Source organism: Amphiprion ocellaris, chromosome 21, assembly GCF_022539595.1.
Source record: "Amphiprion ocellaris isolate individual 3 ecotype Okinawa chromosome 21, ASM2253959v1, whole genome shotgun sequence".
Classification (NCBI taxonomy): Eukaryota; Metazoa; Chordata; class Actinopteri; family Pomacentridae; genus Amphiprion; species Amphiprion ocellaris.
Genome location: NC_072786.1, coordinates 27,309,775 through 27,322,542, shown reverse-complemented (window position 1 = coordinate 27,322,542; position 12,768 = coordinate 27,309,775). Strand labels below are relative to the sequence as shown.

Here is a 12,768-nt window from a genome sequence, read left to right as displayed (position 1 = left end):
TTGGTGATCTTTTTTTTGCTTTTTTGTGCATGTGAAAGCGTATTTTCCTTGCTTTCTCTGTACGGTTTAAATGAAGAATAATATCTGCGAGGCACTCACCATCTGTGTGTGGTTGGGATAGAAGGTCTGTTCGTTCAGGGGGAATTTCTCCGGGCCGAGGGAGTGGTAGAGCTTAATCATCTGAGAAAACTGCAAGAAGAAATAAACGAGTCAGACGTCATTGTTTAGGCAGAGGTTAGAAAGAAGCTTTTAGACGCTACACCTGTGCTCACATTTAGAACCAGAGAACACCAGAGTGGAGCTCAACATCTGGGACTCGGATCGTATGAGTTGTTTTTTTTTTTCTTTGACCCTTTTAGATGCATATAAAATATGTCCTGGTACAGTTAGACTCAACTCTGACTGTGTGGGCCTGAACACCTGTCGTTCAATCCATTAACTGATATTTATATTCGGTATATTAAACCACCTCATCAGCTTCAGTGGACTCTCTGAACTGCAGCACCAACCAGCTTTAAGTAAATGCCCAAATTACACCATTTATCAGAGTTACAAGCTGTAAACAAGAAAGAATGATGTGATTTACAACTTTCTGGTGGTCCTTGAATGACTCATCCGTGATGTGCTGTTCAGTCGGAAACTTTATTAAAGCTTAAAATCAAGAGATGTTTAATCAGAATTACTAATGGAGCCATAAAATGTAAAAACAGAAAAAAAAATGCTACTTTTTGAGTGTCCTTGAACTAATCATCTGTTATGAGGTATCCATCAGTAAAAATATCCAAGCTTGTCGAAGTTTTAATCATAATATTTCATCAAAATCACTTTATTCTACATGCTTTACTTAAAAATTTGCCAACAATAATTCTTTGGCATCATCACGATTCTGTAAAAAAACAAAAAATTCTGGACTCCTCAGTGCAATTGCGAATGTATTAATGAGTCAGCTGTGACCAACAGTCTGGAAACAAAAATTCTGATAATTTTTCAGTTGAACTGCAGGTAGTGTTTACAAAGAGCTAATAGGAGACAAATATGGAATTTTAAAAAAAATCTAAAAAATTGTTTCAATACTAGTTTAATCTTCTGATCGAAAAATCTGTTGGTGACCTTGAAAAGCCAGTTGCTTTTGTAAATTAAAAAAAAACTGCCATTATTGCACAATTTAGTGCATCTGTGAGGCGTTATTTCATCAGAAAGCCTAACCAAATTTATCTTATTTTTAAAAAACTGATAAAAATACATAGTTTGCTTTAACCAAATTCTGTAAAAAAATAAAATAAAAAAAGATAAATAAAAATCTGCACTCTTCATGGTCACAGTGAAGCCATTAGTGACTCAGCTGTGACCAACAGACACATGACAAAAATTCAGGACACCTTAAGTTGAACTGCAGGCTGTGTTTACAAAGAGCTAATAGGAGACAAATATGGAATCAAAATAAGAAAATTAAAAAAAAATTGTTGCAATATTAGTTTAATCTTCTGGGCTTTAAAAGGCCTGTTGCTTTTTTTAAACTGCCATAACAGCCAGAAACTGTAAAAACTCATTCTGATGGTCCTTGAACTACTCATCTGTGAGGCGCTAATTCATCAGAAAACTTTGCCAAATCTATCTTATTCTTAAAAAATTTACAAAAATACATAGTTTGCTTTAACCAAATTCTGTAAAGAACTAATAATTCTGCCCTCCTCATGGTAACAGTGAAGCCATTAGTGACTCAGTTGTGACCAACAGACAGACGATGAAAATTCTGGAAATTTTAAGTTGAACTGCAGGCAGTGTTTGTACAGAGCAGATTGAAAATGTAAGTAGCAAAACATCTATGGCATGTGGAGTCACCATATGTTTTTATGATATTGGTAACACCTCTGGGAATTTGAAAAAATATTTTACATGTTAATTCCAGGCTTTTTCTATTTTTGTAAAATAAAAAAATCTTACAAATTCAACTTTTGTTTGAACTTTTTTACGATTTATGGCATTCTAACATCGTCAGACTGCACAGAAGCCATTTTTGAGTTCTCTCTATTTCCAGTCATAGTTGTGCTGTTTCTAAAGAGGTGCAGGACTTTATGTTGCAGTGAAAAATGATGCCACAGTGAGTAAAAAAAGAAATGCCCAAAAGCTGCTTAGAGTTTGGAGGGTTTTAAACTTGCTGCATTCAGAAGTGGGTTAAATAAGTGTGATGTAAGCCTGACTATAGAGCTGCAATGTTCAGCTGCACTGGCTCTAAAAATAACTCCTGTGTAATTGTCTGCAAAATGACATCTATAAAAAGAAGCACTGCTATTTACAACCACATAAATCCAAAGATGCAAGGTGCATAACTGGCGACTCACCGCAAAGGTCTGAATTTTACTTTTAAACTTGAGGTATGCTTTGAAAGATAGTTAACAGGGCTGTAAATGTGTGAAGAAGAACTGCCCTTTCTTCAGCAAAATGATGTGTCATCTCTTGTTGCTTTAAACTCACACTGGAGGTGACAAGACTGCAATTATGAACTCCTGCAGATTCAAGCATCCTCACGCTTTTCACCGCAGCTCCCTTCAGTACAGAGTGACTAATAACGTGGTGCTGGAGGCCGACTGCTCTGCCGGCTCCACACTCAGGTGTTACAGCTCCGTTTAACGGCACAAATAAATCAGTCGGAGGCAGCCGCTCGGCCAACTCACTGCTCCTCTGTGTGGGTTAAAGTAGAGCACAGAGAGCTGTTAAAGATCGCTTACCACCCAGGGTTTGCTGCAGAAGTTGTAGATGGAGAAGAGAGAGTTGATGCTCGGGACGCCGCCGAAATGCAGCCCTATCACAAGGTTCCGGAAATCCTCACCGGGAACCATGCTGTAGGCGTGTTGGCGGATCAGCACGAAGTCCGGCTTGAAGGACCTGCAAAGAGACGGACACAGGAAAGAAAACCATGAAGCTGTGGAAGCTGTGAGGTTTAGATCATCAGTCTGCAGGGTTCTGGGAGATTGGAAACATATGGTTAAAATGTTGGGTGGTGAAATTAAAGGCAGAAGAGGCAGAATTAAACGCACTGAAATATCTCAACATCTGCTAAATGGATAGCTATAAAAGTTTTATTGACAGTCACGGCACCCAGAGGGTAATTCCTACTGACTTTAGTGATCCCATAGCATCACAAAGAAATGAAATTTGGTACATTTTCATCTAGCACAATGACCAGGTCCAGTTTAATTAGTCCAGTACTTCAATTTCTGACCAGCAGCTGCTCAGCTAATATTCCCGTTAGCCTCAGCTGTATGCTAGCACTAATGTGAAAATGTTAGCATGCTAACACACTAAACAAAGATGGTGAATATGGAAATACTATTTGCTAAACTGTTAGCATTTAGGTCTTTTACATGACACTAAAAGGTTCTGAACATCATTTAAAAGTCCTCGGTTGTGTCCCATTTCAGCAAATTAACTAAAGCCTCACATGTTCCCAGAATTTGCATTTAAATTTTTCAGCTCAAAATACTGCAAAGATGGTTCATTTCACCATGACTGTATAACTGCTGGTTTTATTCCTGTTCTAAATGCTTTGTCTGTAGCTTTAAATGTAGCTGAGCTGTTGCTGTCCCCGCCCCTTTCAGGAAGGAGACTCTCTCTGCATCTGTGATCGACAGTTAATTGCACAACAGCTGATACAGATGTGAATGAGTGTGTGAGACCAAGACTTTCTATCGCTTTTAACTTTCTCTCTGAACATCATTTTACATGGAGATATCACTGAGTGAACCACACAGCTGTTGCTTTTAACTCATGTTTGGTAAGTTTGTCAGGCGACGCTGCAGAGCTGCAGCTGAGAAATAGCTTTAAAGTGACTGCTGGTTAACATGTAGTCTTAAAGTGCTGTGTTTCAGCACCTATTTCAAACTTGTTCTGTTGTCTGACAGCAGAATAAGGGAAAATGAGAATGGCTTTATTGGGAATTGGACTGTATTAAGATGCAGTAAATGTGAGCACAGGGAGCAGGAGAGAAGTAAACAGATGGAAACACCGACTGAGTTTAGGCTAAACTGAAGCATATCAGGTGACATGAAAACACTGTAAAACACCCAGTTGTTGTTTTTAGTTTCAAGTTTCAACCATCTCTGAATGTCCCTTAGTGTCAGTTTCCACAGAACTCTATCCTGTGAGTATACGATCAAAGCTAATAGCAACACTAGCCACATTAACCATACAACACACGAACAGTAAGGACTTTTATATTATTGGGGGGACATTGCCACTAATAATTTTTTTAATAAATCCACAGAATCTTCAGTTTCCGAGATGCTGGGAGTGCATGAAGACACTTGTGTTCACTCTTTCAGCCATCAGCTGAACATTTGGTGTTTTTTTGCTTGTGGCTGAAACTTTTTACAGTTCGCAAAAGCAGCTCTAGAAAGTAAATAAATCTGATGGACTGGGAGGGAGCTGCTATTTCTGGATGGCTCAGGAGGGAAAAGATTACACGAAGTTTAAGATAAATGACTATTGGTTCATCGGTTGGTATGTAGCAGTTTAGTACAATTCTTACTCGCCTGTAAAGCTGGGAGGATATCGAGTTGTTGGGGGGCTTGAGAAATTGCGACTGCGGTCGTGTACGTGGTTTTTTTCCCTCTGTGTGTGTCCTTTTTATTTGCCACTCAAATACATAAATAGAGCTGCGCTGCACCACCGACCGGATTGGACAGCAGAAGGACGGGTCGGCACCGGATTGGCTAGGTTTACCAGGAAGCCGGACGTAAAAGGCTGGATGATGACGTCGCTTTCGGGGGTCACAGAGAGAGGACCAGCTGGGTGGGTCATCCTTCACGGAGTCCCAACCGGCACACAGCAGCACCATCCATCCATCCATCCATCCATTCATTCATTCATTCATTCTTTCATTGTTTAGCAAACCGAGTCTGTTAGTAAAAGAAAGGATTGAGCTGCTACTTTTTGTTTCATTCATTTCCCCTTGTTTTATGAAAGCTTAGCATGGTTTTGTTTATTGTTTTGGCTTGAGTTCATCCCTAATTTTAGTTTTGTTCAACACAGCCTTTGTTTATTTTCGTTTATTGAAAATAAATTGTTAATTTCGTTGGGAAAAGCTGTGGTGTGTGCGGCTTGAGACCTCGACAGGATGGAACTTCATGTTCCACTCAGTAACCCCTAGACTGGGCGTAACACTTCACATCTTAACATCTTTCACTTTACACTTTAAGCTTAAAACAGCCACAAAAACACAATAAAAATTTAATTTTACCTTTAAATTAGAGAGGAATGGTGGATTTACAGACATATTTAGCAATAAAATGTCTCTTTTGACAGATGATTTTCAAATTAAAGGCCAGAGAACCACCTTTCTGTTGAACACCTGACCTGACTGAGCTCAGGTCAGTCATCTCCAGCTCATTGGTTCCTCCCAGTCTGTCGGCACATTAACACGCTGTATCTGGGCCTTGTGTTTACAGTCGGGGGCTCCATTATTCACCGACTGGGCTGAGGGGTGAAGAAACGCTCCTCACAGCACCTAATCTTTTTGGACCATCTATCCAATTAACAGCCTAATCCTTCCTTTACAAACTGTTCTGGGAGCAGTGCCAGACGGCCCATCGAGCACCTGCAGGCCTCTTTAAACCAGCCCACATTTCAGGGAATCCACTTTTGACTTTTGTAATATTTTCAGTTTTTATTCCGGCATTGTGCAACTCAGATTCCTGTGATTCACTTCTTTTTTTCTCCATCTTTCATGCTGTTACTTGTTGGCTCCTGGTAAGAAGCTCTCAGTTTTCTCTGCGGAGAGCTGATGAAAGATATTATACAAGCATTTACTATTTATACTTGAGTTTTCCACATTGCGAAACCCTTTTCCCAAAACTGTAATCGATCGGAGAGTAAAGGTGAAAAATGCAAATGCACAAACCCCAGTGTACTTCTCTGCATTTAAAGTATGTGCATTGATTTAGTTGTACATGTGTTTCAATGCAGATTTAGCATTGTACTTCCCATGGAAAAAACATGCAAATAGTGATAATAGTTTGGTTTATTATAGGGATCGTGTACAAAAAACATAAATCTTACATGAGAGAAGAGCTTATTTACTTCATCTGCACTTTCCTGAGAAAATAAACCATAAATCTTCTGAAATGTTTCTGAAAGCTCCGCAGCCAAAAGCAGTTTCTGGGTGCTTTTAATGCTCCTGTCACATTTTTATTCACTGTGGGCTCATTTTTCTCAGCAATATAAAGTCCTACTCCTCTATGGAAACCGAACAATCATGGTTAGAAGTAGAGAAAACTCAGAGATGTCCAGAAGTGAAGTTAGAATGCCAGAAATAATAAAAAAGAAAAAACAATAGTTACAATTTTTACTTACTACAAAAACTGAAAAGCCTGAAATTAACAAGTGCCATGTTTTTCCAAGTGTTACCAATACTGAAGAATACATCAGTGACTCTACCTACTACAGATATTTTACTTCCTACATTTTCAGTCTGTTTCTATACTTGTCTCCTATCTGCTCTGTGTGAACACATCTTGCAGTTCAACCCCAGTTAGCTGAAAACTCACTGAATATTTGTCATATGACTGTTGGTCACATCTGAGTCATTCAAATCTTCATAGTTGCAAGAAGAAGCACAGAATTTTTAGTTTTTTTTTTTACAGAATTTAGTTCATGCAAATGAGGTATTTTCCATGGATTTTCAAATGAAACATGTAGCATAAAGTCATTTTGATGAAATATCAGATTTTTAGTTCCATATTTGGTTAACTTTCCCAACTTAACCACTGACTCATTTATGGACCATGAGAGAGTTGGCAATGTGTTGATACTTTCTGTTTTTACAGCTTCTGGTTCTGATAATTGGTGCAATTTGGACATTTTTTAAAGAAAAGATATCATGCCTTTTAAACCGACTGCCTGGATTTGTGGTCCAGAGGTCTAAGGGGCTTATAACGTATGAATCTTTTAATGATTTAATAATTGTCAAGTCAAAATCAGAAATTAAACAGCTTAATTAAAGTTGAATTAAGACATTTCTGTTGCTAGTTAGTAACTTTGTCTGTTTGGTGCTGGATAGGTTGTGCACAATAGGTTCATCAGGAATTTTTCTACAGAAAACAACTGCTGCAGCTGGAAGTAGTGTTTGTGAGAGCAGTGAGACGCAACCAAAACAAACCTGCGGGCATAAAACCAGAGTTAATGGAACTCCAGAGCTGTAATAATTCTCTGCTGGGTGAAGCTTTAATAAAACAAGAAAAGCACTCAGAGAGCACAGTTCTCCACTGACGCTGCTCAGTCGTTGTATCATTTCTGACGGATGAAATCTTTAATAAAAAATGACCTTACACTGAGCACAGGTGTGTGTTCTGCATGTGTACGTTATGTATGGATACCGGATCACGTGACCTAAATATGTAGCAGGCGGCGGGAATTGATGGGACTCAGAAACACCCCCACAATTTAATCAGTTGTTCCTTGGATCATTTCTGATGGATAAGTCCTGATAAGTCCTCAGTGGTGGATTTGTAGTAGAATCACAATCATGTGATCATCAGCAGGCAGCTGACGTAGTGTTCACTTGTTGTCATGGTTACAGTGACGTTGTGCCGCTATCTGGCAATGATACAGAAATCTTTAACCAATCCTTGGATCCAGACTATAAGCTGCATCACTGCCAAAATCTAATCACTTGGTCCTTGTGTCATTTCTGACCTTCACTGTAAATTTCATCCAAATCTGTTTGTCCGTTTTTGAGTAATGCTACGAACAGACACACAGACGGACGGACAGACGGACAAACGTATGCAGATCATCACATAACTCTGCTGCGTTCCTTGGCATAGTAAAGTAAAAATGACTGTAAAATTGTTTGTCACAAGTCGACGATCCAACACCCAAATCAAAAGGTGCACACATGCACAGTAAAAAATATAACTGCACACACGCATGCACGTACACGCGCGCACACACACACACACACACACACACATACACACACACACACACACACACACACACACACACACACACACACACACACACACACACACACACACACACACACACACACACACACACGTACACACACACACACACACACACACACACACACACACACACACACACACACACACACAGGTACACACACAGGTACACACACACACACACACACACACACACACACACACACACACACACACACAGCTACACATGAGGTAGAAGGCTGCAGTTTGTGAGCTGAAATTTCAGCCAGGGCCTCCGACAGGTTCAGGATCCTCAAGTGCTGCTTATGTGAGACAGTTTGGATAAAGACTGGCAGGACGGCTGAGGAGTGATGTGGCCTCGGTGACAAAGCGACTACAGAGTGACTACAGAGCGACTACAGCTGTTCCTCCCTGCTGCTGCACTCTGCTCTGCTATTTATACTGGACGCTGTTTATTGGGGCTCCAGAACCAAACCAGACTCAACGGCTTCCTTAGCGTCTGAAAAACACGGGTTCATTCACGTAACGTGCTGTTTGTAGCGAACACCTTGTTAAAAGAGAGCAGCATTCTAATTAACATTGTGCAACTTCACCAAGAGATTTATTATTACACTTAATCAGGCTAAAACAAAATACAGACTTGCATCCAAGGAGAGCATGCAGTGACTATCGAATGAATTCATGATTTTCGTGTGACTGATGCTGACTTTGAAGGTGTCAGCTCACGTGTTTCTGTTCATTCTACAACATTTTGGTCTGCAGACGGTTGCATCAGCCTTCATATCAAACGCATAAAAACTAACACGGGACTCTCACGGATGTCTCTGAAAAACTGTTTATGATTGTGCTTTTCACAGGATATAGCAGCTGGTTGCAGATTGGGATGTAGGACAGTGGACGAACATAGCACAAGACTTCTGGAGACTTTAGAAACGAATACTGTGTTTGTGCTCTGTTGAAGGAAAACGTACAAATCAAAGCACCTCCAAAGTCCTGCAGTGGATACTTCACTTATTATTCTTTAAATGATGAATTATAAAGGTGCAGATGACGAAAAAATGTCCTTGCACAGTATCCCCTCATAACACGCCTTTGTTTAAAGCATGTGTTTTCCTGACACATGTGCAGCCCGCATGCTTGCACAAATGTTGGGCTACATGCAGAAAACAGAAGTTACATCACGTGAACCATTGCAACCTTAACAGACGAGTATGAAAGTATGAATGCTGCAGACACTCCCTGTTTCCCATGATTGAATCCTGGCATTGGGTACAAACAATTTCTAATAGTCACATGAAGTAAGAACATTGCACAGTTGTCATGCAGAAATGGGAAAAAGTGCCACAAAAACAGCCATAAGATGTCCTAATAAGACATGGGAATACTGCCCTACTTTATTTCAGCTTATTTTAACACTTGTTTCCTGGCCAGAGGTCAGTAAGCCTCTTACAAGTCTCTATCACGGTGCTCCTTTACAAGCTAAGCTCCAGTAATGCTCTCTGCTTGCCAAGAGGAAACTGACCATCTCCTCTGGTCGCCACAGTATTAAGTAATACGAGGTACCAAGTACTACTATCTAGGAAGATGGTATCAGGTATCATCAGATGCAAAATATTAAATGACTCAGATTGGATGGGGAGCAAAAAAAAAAATGATCACGATGGGTGATCATTCATAAACAAACCTGGACCTCACAAGAACATCTGTACACGCCAACACTGAGAATTTCCAATGTCTGATATATTCACACTGCAGCGTTTAGAAAGTCAAGACAGACTCTTATCTCTTGTTGTTCTATGTATAGATCTCCTCACTACAGAAAGATTAACTGTCAGACATCACAGAAACACTGTTGTCTCACTGTGCTGCTAAGTGCTTGCACGTCTAAGATGGACTAGACCTTTGTGCTACCTCATTATAACAGAAAGGCCAGATGCAGGAGACATTCAGCGCAGTGGGATGGCTTTCACTGAGCTCCAGTTAATGGAGGCATTGCCCTATAGCAGCAGAGCGTTATGAGGTTTGTCACCCATTAACTTTGTTTTTGTCTCCCCTCACTCGGACTCGCTCTTCTGAAGCAGGGCACCCTGCGAGTCATGGATTAACACTAAAGCAGCGCATTTGTGTTTTACGATCCGAATCGCTCGGGCCCTCGAGGCACCACTTCACGGGCGATATGCTAATGTGCCCTTTGAATGGGTTATCAATGGTGCAATAAAGGCTGATAAAAGGTGCTGATGGGGGATAGCAGGGTTATAGATTAGGACACGAGGACGGAGAGGATGCACGTGGAATCATAAGCCCACTCATAAAACACTTGAATAGTAAAGTGAGATGAACAGAGACTACTGTGCTAAAAAAAAAATAGCCAATTGAACAATTCATCCTTACAGTCGACTCAAATAAAATTGTGAAAAATGAAACTGATTTTTGATCCATTTTTGTTGTTGTTGTTTCTACAAAATATGGTCAGTGTTTTATGTTTGGCAAACTTTTTAAAGAAGACATGTAGAATAAAATGATTTATTGGATGAAATATCATGATTTAGACTTAGATTCCAATGAAACTGAGGATCACACATGATTAAAATCTGTTGTAAAGTGGAAAATCCAATGATTGTTTTTGTTTTCACAGTTTCTAGTTGTGATAAATGATGTAATGTTTGCATTATTTTTTAAACCTGCTGACAGATTTTAGGGTTCAGCGGGTTGAATCTAGAAAAAAATGACTTTATAGCTGTGTAATTATAAATAAACAGTGAGCCTGACAGTTATATAAGCCCATTATACAAAATACTGTATGCCAACAGGATGTTTTCATCAGCATTCCTGTAGCAGGAAACTATTCAAACTCAGGACAATATGCTGCCATTTTGTCTCCAGATCCATTTATCATACAGAACCTCTGACCTTCTAATAGGCTCCAAAGGGATGTCTGAATTGTGGGGAACATTTGTCCTCATACCGGCGCTGTGCCTGGCTCAAAAGCTGGTGAGGGCCTTATCTTCCTGCATCAGTCTGTCTCTCATTGATAAGGATAATCGGGGTAGAACTCGGCAGGAATGCCACAAATGTCAAACAGCACATACCGAGGATCAGCACAGCGCTCGTACACAATGGTGCATTGTGCCACGTTGGCTCTCCATCGTCGGAGGGAAATGCACCTTAGAAAGAAAAGCCTGAGCTTTCCTATTAGGAGACTAGATGAAAAAAATAACTCCAAATTTGTTATGTGGGCACACAGCAAAACTGAACTTTCTTTTATATTCTAAGAACCCTGTGGACCCCAACACTGGCTTTCCGTTTTGTCAGGAAATAAAAAACAAAACTAAGCTAAAAACTGTGAGATTTCATCAAAATCACTTTATTCTACATCTCAGTTAAAAATTTGCCAAAAAAATAACAATGTGCAGACATCAGACTCTGCACAAACCTGAAAATTCTGCACTCCTCGGACCAACCAAGAAGCCATTAGCAGCTCACCTGTGACCAACAGTCACATGACCAAAATTCCCAAATCTTCTGCTCTAAGTGCACTTCAATTTGCCAACAACACAACAGCGTTAGTCGGTAGGCATTAAGCATCACAGGAGACTTTTCATGGTGCCCTTTTATTAGCTAAACTCCTACAATGCTCTTTATTTACTACTACCTGTAGTCCAAGATCGTCTGCTAGTATCACTAGTGTTAAATGATAAGAAGTTCCACCTAGTGGTGCAGCCAGGTACTACATTAAATCTACCATACATTCTCTGACATGTATGTCTTTCATCTTAGGATTCATGACTATCCATTAACATTCCTAATGTCAGGTAAAGTAGCATTTACTTAATTTTTGTAGAACTTTTATCCCTAAAAAATGCACTACCGGGGTCACTTAGAAATGTCCTCATTTTTGAAAGAAAAGCTTTTTTTTTCAATGAAGATAACACTAAACGAATGATAAATCCAGTGTAGACATAGTTAATGTGGTAAATGACTATTCTAGCTGGAAATGGCTGATTTTTAATGGAATATCTCCATAGGGATACAGAGGAACATTTCCAGCAACCATCACTCCTGTGTTCTAATGCTACATTGTGTTAGCTAATGGTGTTAAAAGGCTCATTGATGATTAGAAAACCCTTGTGCAGTTATGTTAGCACATGGATAAAAGTGGGAGTTTTCATGGGAAACATGAAATTCTCTGGATGACCCCAAACTTTTGAATGGTAGTGTATGTTAATCAGGTAAAAGCACAATATAAATAACACTATAGGCACTTAACTCCAATATTTAAACTTGGTAGGTTAGTTTTGTAGCATTAATCATCATCTTTTTTTTTGTACTGGAAACCACTTTGGTGCAACAGCTGTGGTCCTAAAAGTGCCAAGTGAAAACCAGAGACTTAATTTGACATTTTTCAACAATTTTCAAGAATTTTTGAAGGTGAAACATTAGTCAGCAGTTTGATTTTTGTCTGACTGTACATATAAAGCTAACATGGCCTAGAGAACCCAGATTTTGTGGTCTCTGTGTGCAGTGCTTCCCTGCAGCCTAGCATCATGCCGTGGTGTCCTGGCCAGGATCTAGGACTCCCTGTGGTGGCACCAGAGAAGCCTGGCAGCGTCTCAGATCCTGGGTGGCGGCTCGGCATCGCCTCCGCCCAAGAGCTCATCTCCACACAGCACTGGAAGCAGCCAAGGTCACGTAGATAACAAACAAAAAACAGGCGGCGACAAGTAAAACAACAAAGATTCATGTCAATCACGTGTGAAATCTAAACAGGAGAGTTTAAGCTACCAGCAAAACAAATTAGAGCGTG

At 39.9% G+C, this 12,768-nt stretch overlaps 1 protein-coding gene across 1 annotated transcript in view; it reads right to left on the bottom strand.

Annotated features, from left to right (window-relative positions):
• Positions 1 to 12,768, bottom strand: part of LOC111587810 (synapsin-3-like) — a 155,175-nt gene that overhangs the window by 84,260 nt on the left and 58,147 nt on the right. Inside the window, exons 5-6 of the mRNA XM_055006377.1 lie at positions 2,730 to 2,886; positions 100 to 189 (exon numbers count right to left, since the gene is read on the bottom strand). Of these exons, the coding sequence (XP_054862352.1) occupies positions 100 to 189; positions 2,730 to 2,886 (247 nt within the window). The remainder of the gene's footprint in view (positions 1 to 99; positions 190 to 2,729; positions 2,887 to 12,768) is intronic.